Source organism: Paramisgurnus dabryanus, chromosome 12 (assembly GCF_030506205.2).
Source record: "Paramisgurnus dabryanus chromosome 12, PD_genome_1.1, whole genome shotgun sequence".
Lineage (NCBI taxonomy): Eukaryota > Metazoa > Chordata > Actinopteri > Cypriniformes > Cobitidae > Paramisgurnus > Paramisgurnus dabryanus.
The window spans coordinates 619,524-635,791 of NC_133348.1; the positions used below are offsets into that span (position 1 = coordinate 619,524).

The following is a 16,268-nucleotide window of genomic DNA, read 5'->3' on the forward strand; positions in this document are numbered from 1 at the left end:
AAACATGCCTTCCTAAAGGAATTACTGGTGAGGCAATGCAAATTTTTTAGATATGTCAGTGCAAGTTGTTTTCAGTTTGAACAGCTCTTAAATTTATTTTAGTCTAGGACTAATCTATATGCGGGAAACCGCCACATATTTCTTTCAAATTGCACACTTAATTTTATAGTGTAACATCATCTAAGAACATTGATTAAAGAAAACAAATTTAATTTCCAAAACAGTAAAATAAAGTGGAGTTTACATACGTACTGTATGTAACAGACAAAATTAAAATGTTTAAATAAGTCAGTTGGTTTTAGTTAATAGATGTAGTTAATTAGGGATTAAATGAGAGCCACTGGAGCTGTTAGCAGAGGTAGCCGGGCTGGGATCAGACAGGTTGTACACATCTGCAAAAAGTTGTTTGCATGTTACTCATTTTATATTGTCTTTACATGTCTACTGCACATTTATTCATTTTTCAAAGTCTTCAGAGAGTATGTTCTGCAAATGTTTTAAGATTTACTGTACATAGGCTACAGTACTTACTTCTCCTACGCAGCCATCGTAAGATACCCAGTCCACCTGTAGATGATGTTCCCGCATTAGTGCTCTGTAAGATAAAGACGTCAAAGTCAAGATAAAGTCTATAGAGTCAAATAACTGGTTGAGCTTTTATTAGAAAATTATGATATATTAAGTGATGCAGAGGGCTTTATACAGTTTAGTGTAATTTACCCTGGTAGGACTGGAACTGAGGTTCTTTAATGACAGCTTTCCTGCCAGTGACTCACGGACCTGCAACCAAAAAGCACAGCATGTCTTAAAACTCAGTTAATAAGAAGGACATTTTTTGAAATACTCTTAAAATAATAGCAGGTTATATAGTAAAAACATATTTTCTTTGCAATGCATGGTTTAAGGATAGTTTTATTGTGTAGCTTATTTTAATTTTTGTAATTGATATAAGAAGTGGCAAAATATCTGATTTGATATGATGGTCGATTTTTAGGCTAAATCCAAGATGACACGAATACTGATTATTAAGCAACAAATAACAAAACTAAAATAAACTCTTACCTTGCTGTCTAAAAGTATTCCAAACACCAAAACAAAGAATCCCTATTAAAATAAATGTGACGTATGTATTAGTGTTACACTTTTGTATTACAATTGCAATTATAATTGCGATTTCTTCTATTTTATCAAATTATAATAAAAATGGGCCACAGCACTTCAGCGGGTAACTAAAGAAAATGTGGCTTTGAAAAACAAGCATAAAACAAATGTAAAATATAAATACATTTAATTAATGACATGGACAGAGAAAGTGGTACCTGAAATGAATTGAGGATTGCAAACACTATATGAAGTGCTGGTTCAGGTGACACCATGATTCCAATGCCAAATCCCCATGTTAGACCAAAGATAGGAGTCAGAATGGCCACACATCGGGCAATGACCACAAGAGTGTGTTTCTCATTTGAATTAGTTAAAGCACCAACTCCTCTTCTGACCATCTTACACAAAACCACAATCAAAACCATGAGGTTAAAGGCAACAATAGTCAGAGCTGGAACCACAAATGCCAGCAGGGCCTTAGATTCATCCCAGTTCAGCCAACATAAATTTTTTTTTGAAATATAGTTTTCTGGTCCAGCTGTGGATGCGACAGTAATAACCGCTATGAGCAAAGGTGCACAATAACCAACAGTGAAGGCAATGACCATCATATTAGTCCTTGACATTTGAGAAAAGACCATGACGGTGCGATAAAGAAGCAAAAGTGCTGAAATGAACATCCAGAAAAAAACAGCCAGGTAAAAAAAGTGCATGAAGAAAACTACTGGACTGCAGCGACCCACTGAGAGCAACTGCTTTTGGTCTGCAAATGCAGCTACGATGATGAAACAGATGTCTGCGATCAGCAGCGAAACAGCGATGTTGACTATTGAGACGTGACGCATGTACGCTGTGTCATTTCGTGTCACTGACTTCCATACGATCATCTCAATAATGAGGCACAGAATTAAGCTGGCTAATGAAATAGCTACACCAACGTATGTTATATAGTCTATGGCATGGGTTGCGTCTAAGGCAGGGTTATCAATTGCAAACGGTGACATCAGGATTGAAAAAGAGGTTGTGTGGTTGCATTCATAAGTTACTGTTTTATTCACAAAGTTCTTGACTTTACATCCATTGGAATCCCATCGATCCAGAGAAAAGTTCCAAAAGACACTCTGAGGATTTTTCAATGATGTATTCTTAGTATCGAAAGTAAATGAAATGTTATGAATTGTTTGGTTGACCTGAACAACAACCACGTCTCCATTGATGATGTTTTCTGATGTCTTCGTGTCATTATTGGAAGTATTTCGAGTTGGTAGAACATTGTCAAGCTTTGTGAAGATGATGATGGTTATGGCGGTTGATTTAGGAACATTTGGTATCCGAATTTCAGTTAAGTTATTGAGGTAAGATATTACATCGATATTCTTAGAGATATCAACAGTTATATTCCTATATAACTGAATGGATTGTGTTGTTATAGAAAAGTCCCCATCTGAGAGATGGCTGCTTATAGTCTCAATAGCTTGCAGAAGATTAGTGCTGGCTTTTCTTTCTGTCACGTTGCCATTGTTCAATCCTGTCCATGTGTTTTTGGATCCATCTGATGTAATATTCTCAACTATGTTAAGAAAATCCTGGAAAAGGAAATCATGAAAACATTTTATTCAGCACACCAATAAAGGTAATTATTGGGTTATTATATAAGGTTATTATATCATATACAATGAAAATATAACAAATTGTTCAAAAATATATAATATTATATATTTATAAATTATACAAATCAAGAACGACTGTTTCATGAGAAAACTAGATTGCTTATTGTTACTTTATGTTAGCTAATGCATACAACCTAACTGTAACTTGTTACCAATAGATTTTATATAATACTCATTACATTTGCACAAAACCTATACATACCTCTATCATGGTCTTATTGATGGTAATGTTTTGTGAGATGTCAGCAACTGTGGTGAGAATCTTAACAATTGTTTGAATAGTCGCAGGAGACTCTATTATATCCTTTTTAAATTGATTTGTTTTGATGCTGAGGTTTTTCACAAATTCTGGAATGTCCTCAACAACCAAGACCTACATTCGGAAGTACAGAAATGCAAATATACATAACATTTCAACTGGACATTTGATAGTTTTTACTAATAGATAAATGACTAGTAGATCACCTGAGCTCTGGTTTGAAGTTCTTTGATAGCTCTGACTACACAGTTATTGTTTGTTAGGTTCCATCCTCCTAGTACACATGTATATATTATGCTTCCTTCCTTGCCTGCATCGCATGGCTTTTCAGTTTTGTTATTCAATATTCCAAGTTCAAACGGTTCATTACAATGAAACTTAGAAACTGGAGATGACAAATATTAAATTAAATGTCACAAATGACTAAAACACAATTTTTAAAATGAATGATAAACAACAAACAACTGAGTTGTTAAACTATTTTTTTGTATCTATAATTTTTTAAATATTTTAACTGAGACTCAGGCAAGACGTTTGTGTGTCATTGCAACAAGAAGTTTTCCTTCAGCTCTTTGACAAGAGGTTTTTTAAATGCAGATTAACATTAATGTAGAGTAATTAATGTTAAATGCGTCACGTGTCTTTACGGGATCTTATGGTACTGTATGTGTTTGAATGCATCCACAGATTCCAGAAAATCATTGGCAATGTCAATGAACCAAAATCAAATGAACCCAGACAAATCCAGAGACGCATTTTTCTTTTTAGTAATCTCTGTGTTTAAAGGGCTTCAGTGTGATCACACAATATAAAGAAAATTGCTGCTGCACAATGTAAAGAATGTAAAACTAAAAACGTACGTTCTTGTTCTTCGCTTGTCTTTACTGTGACACTGCTCTTGCTGTAACTGTAATTAAGTAGTTGCCGTAAATTCTGGAGTTGACATGTATAGGTACTATTTTCCTTACAATTTGTATTTTGGATCGTATGATTTACTGTGATACAACCTGACCCTGATTGGAAAAGGGAATTACATTTATTAAAAATCAGAACATATTTAAAATCACACAATAAGAACATGAGGAATAACAGGAGTTTTCTCAATGTAAAACAATACCAAAATATGTACTACCTGAAGTTTGCACAGTGCCATTTAGGACCCATTCAATACTGTAGTCTCCGTTAACACAGCATGTGAGTTTAACAGTTTTTTCTTTACAGGGATAAACTTGTTCATTATTACCCACTATGATAATGGGTTCTTGTTCAATAACAATATTTTGCCACTGGATATAAGGTAAAGAATTTGTTTGTATGATGCAGGAGTATCTGCCTACAAGTGGAAAAAACAAACAAAGCTTGATTAAATCATTGAATAATACTAGGATTCTTCTTTGTTTATGTCAAAAATGATCTTAAACTGAAGGTGAAGGCTATGTTCAGAATGTAACAATAAGTTAAACTATTACTTTTAAGTTATGTCAACTGATTGCAATTCAAAACTTAAAATAGTAGGTTGAATTGACTTGCAAAAGTTGTTAAACGCTATCTCACGAGAATTCGTACATATTTTACACATTGCTAATTCATAATTCATACGACCACATTCATAGATTTTTGTATTTGCCTTGATCCCTGTGATGTTGGGGAGTGCGGGTTAGGGGTTGCTTTTCATTAGTTTTTTATGAGAATCGTAAGTTTTGGGATGATTAACTTCGTATGAAATCATACAAATTAGCCAACTCGTTAAATATGTACGAATTCTCATGAGATCAGGCTGGTTGTTTTAACTTAATGCTGCATTTTTTACAGCGTACTATAGTACATACAGAATATAATTTATCCATCACAAAGGAAATAAAAAACCATGTTGAGAGCACTGCATTCAGAGTAGAAGCTCTTCTGTATACTGATCATTTTTCTCTATAAGATTCATTGTTTTAGGAAACGGGCCCCAGGTGTACATGAAACTGTGCACATATGCCAGGGTTCCCCAAATCTTACCCTGGAGGGCCGGAGCACTGCACAGTTTAGCTCCAACCCTGATCAAACACACCTGAGCAAGCTAATCAAGGTCTTCATGATTACTAGACAATCACAGGTGGGTAAGTTTGATTAGGGTTGGACCTAAACTCTGTAGTGCTCCGGCCCTCCAGGGTAAGATTTGGGGAACCTTGACATATGCCATACAGGTAAACTGCTTTTATATCTATTGCATTATCATGTGAGAAATCATAAACATGACTAAATTACTCACCACTGTCACTGATATCAGCTCTTTTCATAGTGAGTGTGCTATTGTCTGGACTAATGGAATATTTAGTGCTGTCTGGATCATTCTCATTTACTTTCCACATTATCGGTCCCATAACAGATTGTGGACAGTAAAGTGTTACGTTTTGCTTAGGATATATTTGATCTGTTCTGTTGAAGAGCATTGTTTTTTCTGAAAGCAAAAGACACAAAGATCTTATTAGTATAAACAAATAACAAACAACATGAATAACATCACAGATATGACAAGAAATTAGAAATATGTTTGCTTTAGTATTGTACAGAATATCCTTACCAGTTAAAGCAAAAGCATTCTGAACTAAAGGGAGGCTTGAAACATTTATGTTTGCTGATGTAAAATCAGGGATGTCGGATATTGAATTAATTGTATAGTCTGCTATTATACTACCAGACCTATGGAGCAAGCACACAAGACACTGAATTAACACAGATATTAATTCACAAATGTGTAAGAGATAAAAACAGTTACACATACTCAACATGATTAAAATCCAAAGACTTTGCAGTGTCACAAACTCAAAACACAAAATCACTTTTTAGTCTTAAAGGGGTCGCACACGAGATGAGAAGCGGCGCGTCGCATAGCACCATTAATCTGAAAACAGAACACATTATTTTCTATAAATGTAAGTGCTTCTCGTCCGGTGTGAAACCCCCTTTAGGGTGCTCGATAGTTCGGGTTAAAAATAACCTTCTCAGTGCACATATGAACATCCTATTCTGAGGAAGTATTTTTTTTAAATGTTTAGTGCTCCACTTCTTAAATTAAAGTATAGATTCTAGACATTCATACCTGAAGCCAGTGACTTTTGCAGAACCGTCAACATAGTTAGACAGAAATTTGTAACCTTTGTTAATCTGTTAAAAGCAAAAATATCGAATAGCATAAATTTCCCTTCAGAGGAAATAAATGTAAAAAACCACGTAAAATGTTTAAAAGTATGATATTAACCCATTTAAAGGTCACGTTTTTCCTTATCCCATTTTTTAATCTTTAGTTAGTGTGTAATGTTGCTGTTAGAGCATAAATAATACCTGCAAAATGATAAAGCTAAAAGTTCACTGCCAGGCGATATATTTTCTTTAATAGAATTCCCCTTTTAAAGCCTACAGCTGATGGCCGGTTTGGACTACAACCCTCTACTTCCTGATTTAATGACGTCAGCTTTGGCTCAAACGGCTCTGCTCAGACGCTGTCGAATCACAACACACTATACAAACTACATAATCAGAACTCGTTATGTATTTCTGAAGGAGGGACTTCAAAGAACAAGGAAGACATCACCCTGTTTTTATAGGACAGTGAAAACATCGGAATACAGATAAGTAAATTGTGTGAAAAATACAGTGGTTTTTACATGTGAAACATGAACACATTATATTGCACACTGTAAACACAATCAAAGCTTTAAAAACACAGGAAGAGCGGGACCTTTAAATTTGAAAGTCAAGCTGTATTAAAAGCAGCATTTGAGGTAATGCTTTTTTAAAAACAAAAAGAGAAAACAATACATTTAAAGCAATAAATATAATGCAAAATACTTACGCTTGACTGAATTTGTAGAGCTTTAGTTTTGTAATTGTCATCTGTAGGGTTGGTGAGGCTGGTATCAAAGGTTTCGTTGATTTCCACTGACATTGTAATCACTGCAAAAAGAGGTTTTATTACAAGCAATCATAAACACTAATACTAATAATTAGGAATTCACCGAAATTTCGATTCATTATGGCACAAAGTCTCTTATTTTACGACTTGGCTAATTCATAATAATTTGTTTAACCACATTTGTAAATTTCTGTACGATTCGATTTTCAATTTTTGTGTGATTATTTTATTGATTCGTAGATTTTCCAACTCAGATTTATTAAATTAATAAAAATCTAATCTTAATTTAATTATACAAAAACTTTTTTAACATATTTTGTAAAAAATATATATTTTCGATTTCAATTTTTTTTTAGCCAAGCACAACCAGAATTTTCGGTTTTGACCCAGAATTTTTATTTTGGTGCATCAATACTAATAACCAATGTACATTTTTGAGCTCCATTTTAGACTTTACTGTACATCTTTGCTCAAAAAGCGAAGGGAATTGTATCAACAGTTTCCTGTGTCAAGTCTGTGTCATATAGTCAAACTAATAAACCCTTAACCCTCACATTCATATTGAAAATCCAAGAACAAAGATTTAAAGAGTAAAAATCACATCATTCCTATGTAAATAATGTAAGTACTGCAAAAGGTTCTTAACAGTGATGCCACAAAAAAATTGTTCCCTAAGAACCATTCAGTCAAATATTACATACGCGTAGGTCGTGCAAGCGCATACAGGAGTATGTAGTATGTAGCTCATTGTAGATGTATATCTATTCGTATTTGTCGCAATGTGCATGTGTCGAGCATTAGCTCCTGTGTATGAATCAAATGAGTCCTGTGCGTTTGACTGTGTGCGTACACTCGTTATGTGTATGAAAACAAACTAAAACCTTTTGTGCTACAGGAAGTGTCGATGGATGGTGAAGCCATGAATAGTTCTTCTATGGATTCATAGCACCTTAGTTTTAAAGAATGTTTAAATATTAATTATAAAGCTTAAGATTAGAACTATTACACTCAACAATAAAAGTGCTACATGATATAACTATGTTTGGCTTTATCCAGTCACCATATGAAAGGAATCTTTACTATGCTTTTTAGATCAGGTAACTTAACCCAAGTCTAAATAAGAAACTATGATCTTATAGCTGTGGTCTAGACTTTATAATTTAAGGCAGATGTATACCTCTTTGATGGCATGCTGTGGCATCTTCCAGTAAAAGGATGAAAACAGAAAAATATTTATAAATTAATACAAATATTTTAAATTATAAAAAATAATTAGGAACAGTTTTTCCATTTCTTTGTAACAATGAAATAAAAGTGGATTCTATTACCTGTCATCTCGCTGATTGGCTGACAGAAATGTCCATTATTTGGAAAAGCATTGATGCAGCTGCATTGGTTGTTGGTGATGCTGCCACAACTCCCATATTTTTTACAGTTGTCACAAGGCCAGAAATACTGATTCTCACAATTGCACTGGTAATCAGTGGTACCTGGTAACATGTTGCAAACTATGAAAGGAACAACAAACAAATTAATTTTGTTAGATTATAAAGTCATGGCTATTGTATTTGTGGTCAAAAGGTTATAATGATATTTACCGGTTGTGAAGTTTGAATCAAGTAATGTCACATTGTTAAACACAGTATGATTTTGAACAAGCTCATTCAAATAAATCTTCAGCTTATTGATCACAGAGATGTCTGATGCATGTATCTCAATTTCAGCCATATAGTCTGTGAATGGGTCTGTGCAAGAGCCAAGTACAGCATTGTAAGGTCAGCATTATTATTGAGTACTTTTAGTGTATTTTCATTACATATTTATGCATGAACTAAACAACATTTAACAAAATTAATGACAAGTGCGTGTTAAGCCCAATTTACTTGCTATTATTTGTGCATAATTTGTTTCACAAATACAGTTAAATTACAAGGATTTAGCTTTCAACAGTGCATTTGCAGTTGTCTTGAAATACTCTATAAACTTTATCATAATATTATTATTTGGACAGTGTGTACACAGAATCATGATTCAGACCTGCTCTTCTTTGTCTTATGTGATGCTGTGGTTCATCTATGTAGCTTAACTGAAATCAAATAAAAAATATACATTCATTTCCACTCAAAGGTAATCATTTGAAATATGGGGTGTGCAGCGGAGTCAGTATTTGTATCTGTATCTGTAACAATCTTTTAAGTTATTATAATTATAACTTAAATAACTGTAAATATCTATTAAAATCTATTCTATTAAAAACAATAATACAAAGGGCCCTATTTTAACGATCTGAAACGCAAGTGCGAAGCGCAACGCGCAAGTGAGTTTGTGGGCGGATCTTGGGCGCTATTGCTATTTTCCCGGCGTGAGAAATAACTCTTGCGCCGGGCGCAAATCAATAAGGGGTTGGTCTGAAGTAGGTTCATTATTCATAGGTGTGGTTTGGGCGTAAGTCAAATAAACCAATCAGAACGCTATCCAACATTCCCTTTAAACGCAAGGGCGCAAGTTCCATGGCGGGTTGCTATTATTATGACGGATTTACCAGGCGCACGCCAGGAGCGGTTCACAGCCGAGGAGACCGACGTTCTTGTAAGAGCAGTCAAAGACAGAGAAGTTATTTTGTATGGGGATACGAGAAGCCCGCCCAAATCAGCGTAGGTTAAACAGGTGTGAGAGGAAATAGCCACAGTCTCATCAGCTGGCATATCGTTGCGCCAAGCGCTACAATGATGTCAGGAGACGGGGGAATCCCACGCTTGCCAGCATAAATTTGGAGCACGCCGTGTAACGGAGGGGGATCTGCCTCAGGACCTGACGCCAGCAGACGACATCGCTGCGTCCACCCTCACCGCTGAAAGGGTTTGGGGGCTTTGAAATCGGACCCAAGAAACGCAAGCAAGGTCCAACCCCAAAGTACTCTTACAAATCAAGTTCACATACATTAAGGCTTCTTGTGAAAACATTTTAATTATTATTTACATAAAATAAACGTAATACAGCCAGACAACAAACTTATTATTATTAACTTTATATTTATATTTTAATCGAGAATTTTTTAACGCCGCCACACAATAAATAAAAACTATCACCACAATGCTCACCACTATGATTCCCCTTATCTTGTGTATTAATATTTTTTAGTGTAACAATTTATGATTTGCAAAAATAACTGTTGCATCTGTGTAGATTAGATAAGCAAAGTGTATGCGCGTTGTGCATGCTATACATTATGGTCAAGCATGCGCCCTTAATGAACCACGCGCAACGCGCCACTGACTTTAAACTTTTTTTTTTCTGGTCAGTGGCGCAATTGTTTTTTGAAACTGCAAAATAGCATCAGGGATGGTTTGCGCCGGAACACGCCTCTTTTTTTGCGCTGAACCGCCCAGGGAGCGGAATTTCATTTTCTAGTTTGTAAACGTGCGTTTGTGGAGGGAAAAACCCGCTGTGCGCCGGTACAAAATACGAATGATACATGCGTCACTGACAAAGTCAATTGCGCTGGGTGCAAGATAGGGCCCAAAATGTTAATAAAAAAGACAAAGAACTTGATTCTTGTTACAAATAATGGACAATACTGTACATCACCTTTAAACGTTTATTGTGTCTGTCAGCACAGTTCTGTGACCCATGCTGTCTAAATGAGTGGAAGGTTTTCAAAAAAAAAAAAAAAATAAGTAGCCTACATTAATCCCTCGTCTAGCGATTCCAATACTTTAGTAATTAAACATCTATAATTGATCATTATTTGTACGTTTTCTGAAAGGTGCACGTCCTAAATGATTAACATAATACTACAAAGATGCGTGTCCATCCACATGTGTCTGTCATTTTGGTTACGGTTTAAAAACATGCAGGAATTAAAAAACAAAAATGCAGGACTTGCTTGATGTTTAAAGGGTTATTAAGAGAGATAAAGTTTGAGAACTGATTTATGTTATAAAGTTATTAAGATCGACAAGACTCAAGCTGACTGACAGATCCGAAAGTGCGAGCACGGATATATACACATATACACATAATATTTTAAAAACATCTGTTTTGACAAAAATCCACAAAAGCATAATAATACAACAAACTTGCTGAGCTCATTATTAGCTATGTCCATGCAGCGTTGGGTGAAGATAACAAAAGGTTTTAAAAAACGTTCTCATTAATCTTTGTCTAAATAAATAAATAATCAGCTATTCATTTCAAATTTTAAATAACAGTATGCTCTACTATTTAAAAATCAGTTTTTACCATAAGTTAAAACAAGCAACATGATTTTAAACAATGAAGTAATTAGAAATATTTAATCTAAATGTTTTAGTTGTTATTTATTTACTTTATTTTTATGTTAATTGCAATTCATGTCATAGTAATCTTCAGTTTAGATTTGTTACATTTTGATATTTTTATCTGTTTACTTATTTATTTTATATTCACAGATTGACAATAAAGCTTGCTTTAAGTTGAAGTAATTAAAAGATCATCTGTTACCGGAGTCTGTAATTATTAACAAACATTTTATTATTAGAGTGCAGCATTTTATTACGCTTTTCTGGTTTTATGTAAGTAAATAAAACAACATAAAACGAAAAGGGTCCATTTTTACAGTGGGGTTAAAAGAAATTTAATATTAGCAGCGTTTTTAAGATTTTTAAATGAATAAAAAAAGCTTGGATTTATAAATAAGAGACGTGCAGAAAATGCATTCATGTCATTTCATAGATTACACTCATTCACTTTACACACACACACACACACACACACACACACACACACACACACACACACACACACACACACACACACACACACACACACACACACACACACACACACGTTATTCATGCTTTAAGGGGTTTAGAAATTAGGGCTGTTCCAGCAAAACGTGATTGTGTCTGGCTGAATATTTTTTCTGCTATTCGGATGAATTTGTTATTCGTTTTAAAACCATTATCTGTGACCTTCCGATTAATGTATTTGGCTTTGGGCACATCCCTAAGTCGATCTTACACAAATGCACACACACGCACGCACGCACGTGCACACACACACACGCACGCACGCACGCACGCACGCACGCACGCACGCACACACACACACACACACACACACACACACACAGCAATGTAAGTACAGTAAAGTTCACCTGTAAACCCATGCTTGTTTCTTGGAAATCATTTGTTGCCACCTCTAACACATGGGTAAGCAGGATAGCCACGGTAAGCCCTAAAATCTGCTTTAATATTTGTCCTGTATAAGAGAAATAAGAAAAGACAAAGCTTAAAGAATGCTTTAACAAAACTAAATAGAATGTCTGCATTTATACAATAGAAATATAAACATTTATGCTGAATGTCCAAAGAAAGCGTCCCTCAGTCCAACTCCTTGAGCTACAACAACTGCACTGTAGCATCAGTTTGCACAGATTGTACAGCATTTAAAAGGTTTACAGTTTTTTTCGATTGCTAAACGACAGTGGGCACAACTGGAGTCACATGTGCAAAACTCTAACTACAGTCTGCACAGCAGCAGTTCATGTGGACCAAACTCTAGTTCGTTTTTCATTGGTTAAACACAGTTTTCAAAACTTTACACACTTATCCCATGACTTTAACCACAACCTGCACAACACTGTGGATTTACAGCACTTTGTTCAAATGCTAACACACTGCTGTCAAAACTGTGAACCACACATTCAAAACAGAATTGATTTCAGCCTTGTGCCTTTCAAACACTGCTGATTGCAATTTCATATAAATGTAAATTCCAATTTCATTTATATATTTCATTTATATATAATATTACTTTTTATATAAATATGATAGGTAGAGCTTAGAAAGACAAATTTTGGAAATGGAACAAGGAAGACGGGTTCGTGGAGGGAGAAGGGTGGCAGGTAGTGGCCTGATGCTAGAGAAAGGCAGGATTAGCTCCTCAATTATTTGTTTGAAATACAGTATGTACTTTTAGTTTCTACCTTTTTTCCTCATTACTATAATTCCATAAACTACTACAGACTATTGAAGCAAACTGCAAATTTCATTTACCTTAAAGAATTGTTCTGGTCAAAAAATTTCAATAAATCATGTGATAAATCGATCAATAAATACATCATTATTTGAAGAAAATATTACTTTGTATGAAGTCACTGAAATTGTTCAAACTGTAAAGATAAAAATTAGTAATTTCTGTATTGGTGTTTGATGTTAGTGTTTTTCCTCTCAGTGTGTTGTGAGTGACAGTGTGTGTTATCTCAGTGAGGGTTGTGTTTAGTGTTTGGCTGAACTGAGCTGTTTTGAGTCATGTGTTAAGAGTTGTGCTCAGGTGACTTTTGGTATTGCAGGTTGTAGTTAGAGTTTTGCACATGTAGCTCCAGTTGTGCCCACTGACGTTTAGCAATCGAAAAAAACTGTAAAGCAGGAAACTGTCAGATTTGCCTTAACTTGCTACAATGTCAATGAAAAAAAAATGAGGCAGAAGTACGTTGGTATAATTTAAAATCGCATTAATCACACATAAACCAGCTTAAAAAAATGGGTGGCTTGGCTTAACTTGAAAATTACAATTGGAACCAAATCCTGCAGGAGGACTGAGTACCAATGGTTTATGTAAAACTAAATAGTTATGTAAAAATAAACCAAAGTAGCAATTAAAAAGGAAAAGTTATATGCAGTTTAGTTTACTTTTACTAGCCATGTTTCTCACTGATGTTTTCAAGTCAAATCTGTAAAAAAGTAAATAAAATATATCAATAAATATATAGAAATAGCAGTACTGCAGGGCATTGCTGAAAATTTTTATAAAAGTGTTATGTTAAGTGCCCCTATTATGGAAAATATACATACTCATATACATAATACTCTTAAAAATAAAGGTGCTTAAAAGGTTCTTCATAACAATGCCATAGATTAAACATTTTGCTTCCTCAAAGAACCATTTAGTTAAAGGTTATTCGGAGAAGCATTTGAAGAGTTTAGATGCAAAACCTGCTAAGTCCGTCTGCCATGATTTCTTGTTAATTTACATTTTTTATCAGATTTTTAAAAGATTCTGCTTAAAAATTTTTTAGTTTTGAATTAAGTATTTGATGAACCCATAGTACGTGTTGGGAGCATTCGGTTACAATCATTATCTCATTTTTGACGGAGATGATGTTTAGCTACTTTTGCATCGGAACTCTTCATTTCTTTCTTACCTTTTTTAGAACAAGAGGAACCTTTTTTTCACTACAAAGAACACTTTCGTAAAATAAAAAGGTTATGTGGATGTTAAAGGTTCTTTACAGAACCACTGAAAATGTTTTTTCTTCTAGGGGACCGAGTGAAGCACTTTCATTTTTAAGAGTGTGTCGTTCACTTTGGTTGGCATTTTGGACCTTATTTACTATTAATTGATATTCGCAAATAATGTTGTATAATAAAGTCTGAAGGGTTCCTCAAATCTTATGCCTAGTCCACACGGACACGGGGATTTTTAAAACCATGACTTTTTACATGGTTCAGCTGTTCATCCACACAAAAACGCGTTATCAGGGCACTGAAATCGAACATTTTTAAAAAAACCTGCCAGGGTGAGGATTTTAAGAAATGCCGGTTGCAGTGTTGTTGTGTAGACAGTACAACCGGGGTTTTTTGTTTCTGATTAAGGCTTCTGATTGGCCAACGTGGCTTTTTGATTAGGGTTATATCACCGCCTGCTAGCGTGGCATGCACTTGACAGCGCTTGATGCCGTGTTTTTTGATTTTTCATGAGGACAGAGATTTCTTTTAAACCGAACATGTGTGGACAAGATTTTTTTGGAGGAAAAACTCTGGTTATAAAAATACACTTGGCCTTATCCTGAAGGGGCAGAGCACTAAAGAGTTTAACTCCAACCCAAATCAAACTTACCCACATGTGATTTTCTAGTGATCATGAAGACAGTAGGTGTTTCTCAATGTCAAGGAAGGATCCTCGGAAGCCAGAATTTCGAGGATGCTATTTCATCGACATCCGTCAAAGAATTGTTCCAATGTCAAGGATGCTCAGAATTTCAACCAAGGACTGAGTCCTTCGTTTGAGAAATATCCCATATAGAGGAAAGGATGCATATGTGTAGCCTTCGCACTCTGAAATCACCCACAATCCTATGCGTGCATCATCAAAAGCACACCTTTTCAACTTGCTACTGTAGCCTGTTCCATTTACGTGTTCTCCGAATGCTAAAGAGGAGCCTCGCCTAGCCTCTGAAAGAAGTGACTTGGAGGGACCAGTTTTCTTGACATTGAGAAATACCTCTTGATTAGCTTGTTTAGGTGTGTTTGATCAGGGTTGGAGCTAAATTCTGCAGTGCTTCCGCCCTCCAGGGTAAGATCTGAGGAACTCTGTTCTACATGTGTGTGTGTTTCAGTACTTAGAAAATTAAAACAATTTTAACTGACAAACAAAAAATACACTAAACGTAAACAAAACCTAAGAAACAATATAATACAGTGGACATCACACTCAAAGTCATAAAGCAATATCACACCAGAAATGTTTTTTTTTTTTGGTACAATTTTGTACACTTTCTTAATACTTTGGATACTTGGTGATGTGTACATGTGTGTGTGTGTATGTATATACATATTTGGCTACTGTAAGTTATCCCTATTTTATACATGTTAATGAAATTACGTGAATGAGTTAACTGTTTTGGTCCAACTGTTTTGATAGCATTTTATGTTTAGATTTGAAAATTATTTTAATAAAATATGTACAAATATAAAGAATTCATGAAATTTAAAAGTAGTCAATGAATGCATTGTGCCCAGGCAATGATACACTTTTGGTCACACACACTGCTGTTGAGTGTTGAGCTCACATTGTCAAGAGTTTTGCAAAAGTCACCCAAGTGGTGAAAAATGTGTCCTAGCGACTATTGTAACTGTAATAGTGTGATGTCCCAGTGCTGCACTTTCACTCCCTCAGTTTAAATCAAATTCGAGAACTGGTATTCAAATCTGTACTGTACAATATGTAAATATAAGACATTGATACACAACAACTTCATTACAGTAATGTCACTTTGAGATGATATAAAAAATAATAAACATAAGTATACACTGCCCGGCACTATAGTTTGTACATTAATACACAAAAGAAACAATTACAACAATATCCATACATCTTAATCAAAAGACTTAATAAATGCAATGATTTCTGGCACTTACCCGGGTTAAACAGTGCTGAAGTGACTCACATCTGAGAACGTTTTTGCTAATGTTTAATGATCCACCCATAAATTATCTCACCACAGCAGTATGATATGCACAGCAAAAAAAAAGAAAAAAACAAAACAAATTCTTGGAAAATAATGCACATG

General features: G+C 34.8%; 1 protein-coding gene across 1 annotated transcript; it reads right to left on the reverse strand.

The window, feature by feature from the left end:
* Nucleotides 1–315: 315 nt before the first annotated feature.
* Nucleotides 316–16,183, reverse strand: LOC135749717 (adhesion G protein-coupled receptor F4-like). Its single transcript, XM_065268367.2, has 20 exons — nt 16,117–16,183; nt 13,609–13,649; nt 12,072–12,175; nt 8,972–9,020; nt 8,533–8,679; nt 8,263–8,442; nt 8,112–8,135; nt 6,875–6,975; nt 6,122–6,186; nt 5,603–5,721; nt 5,291–5,479; nt 4,166–4,366; nt 3,894–4,046; nt 3,240–3,418; nt 2,977–3,147; nt 1,320–2,690; nt 1,063–1,104; nt 721–780; nt 532–595; nt 316–392 (listed from the first exon to the last, which is right to left on the reverse strand). The coding sequence occupies exons 2-20, from the start codon at nt 13,619–13,621 to the stop codon at nt 316–318; spliced, it is 3,309 nt and encodes a 1,102-aa protein (XP_065124439.2). The 5' UTR covers nt 13,622–13,649; nt 16,117–16,183.
* Between the last annotated feature and the right edge of the window lie 85 nt (nt 16,184–16,268).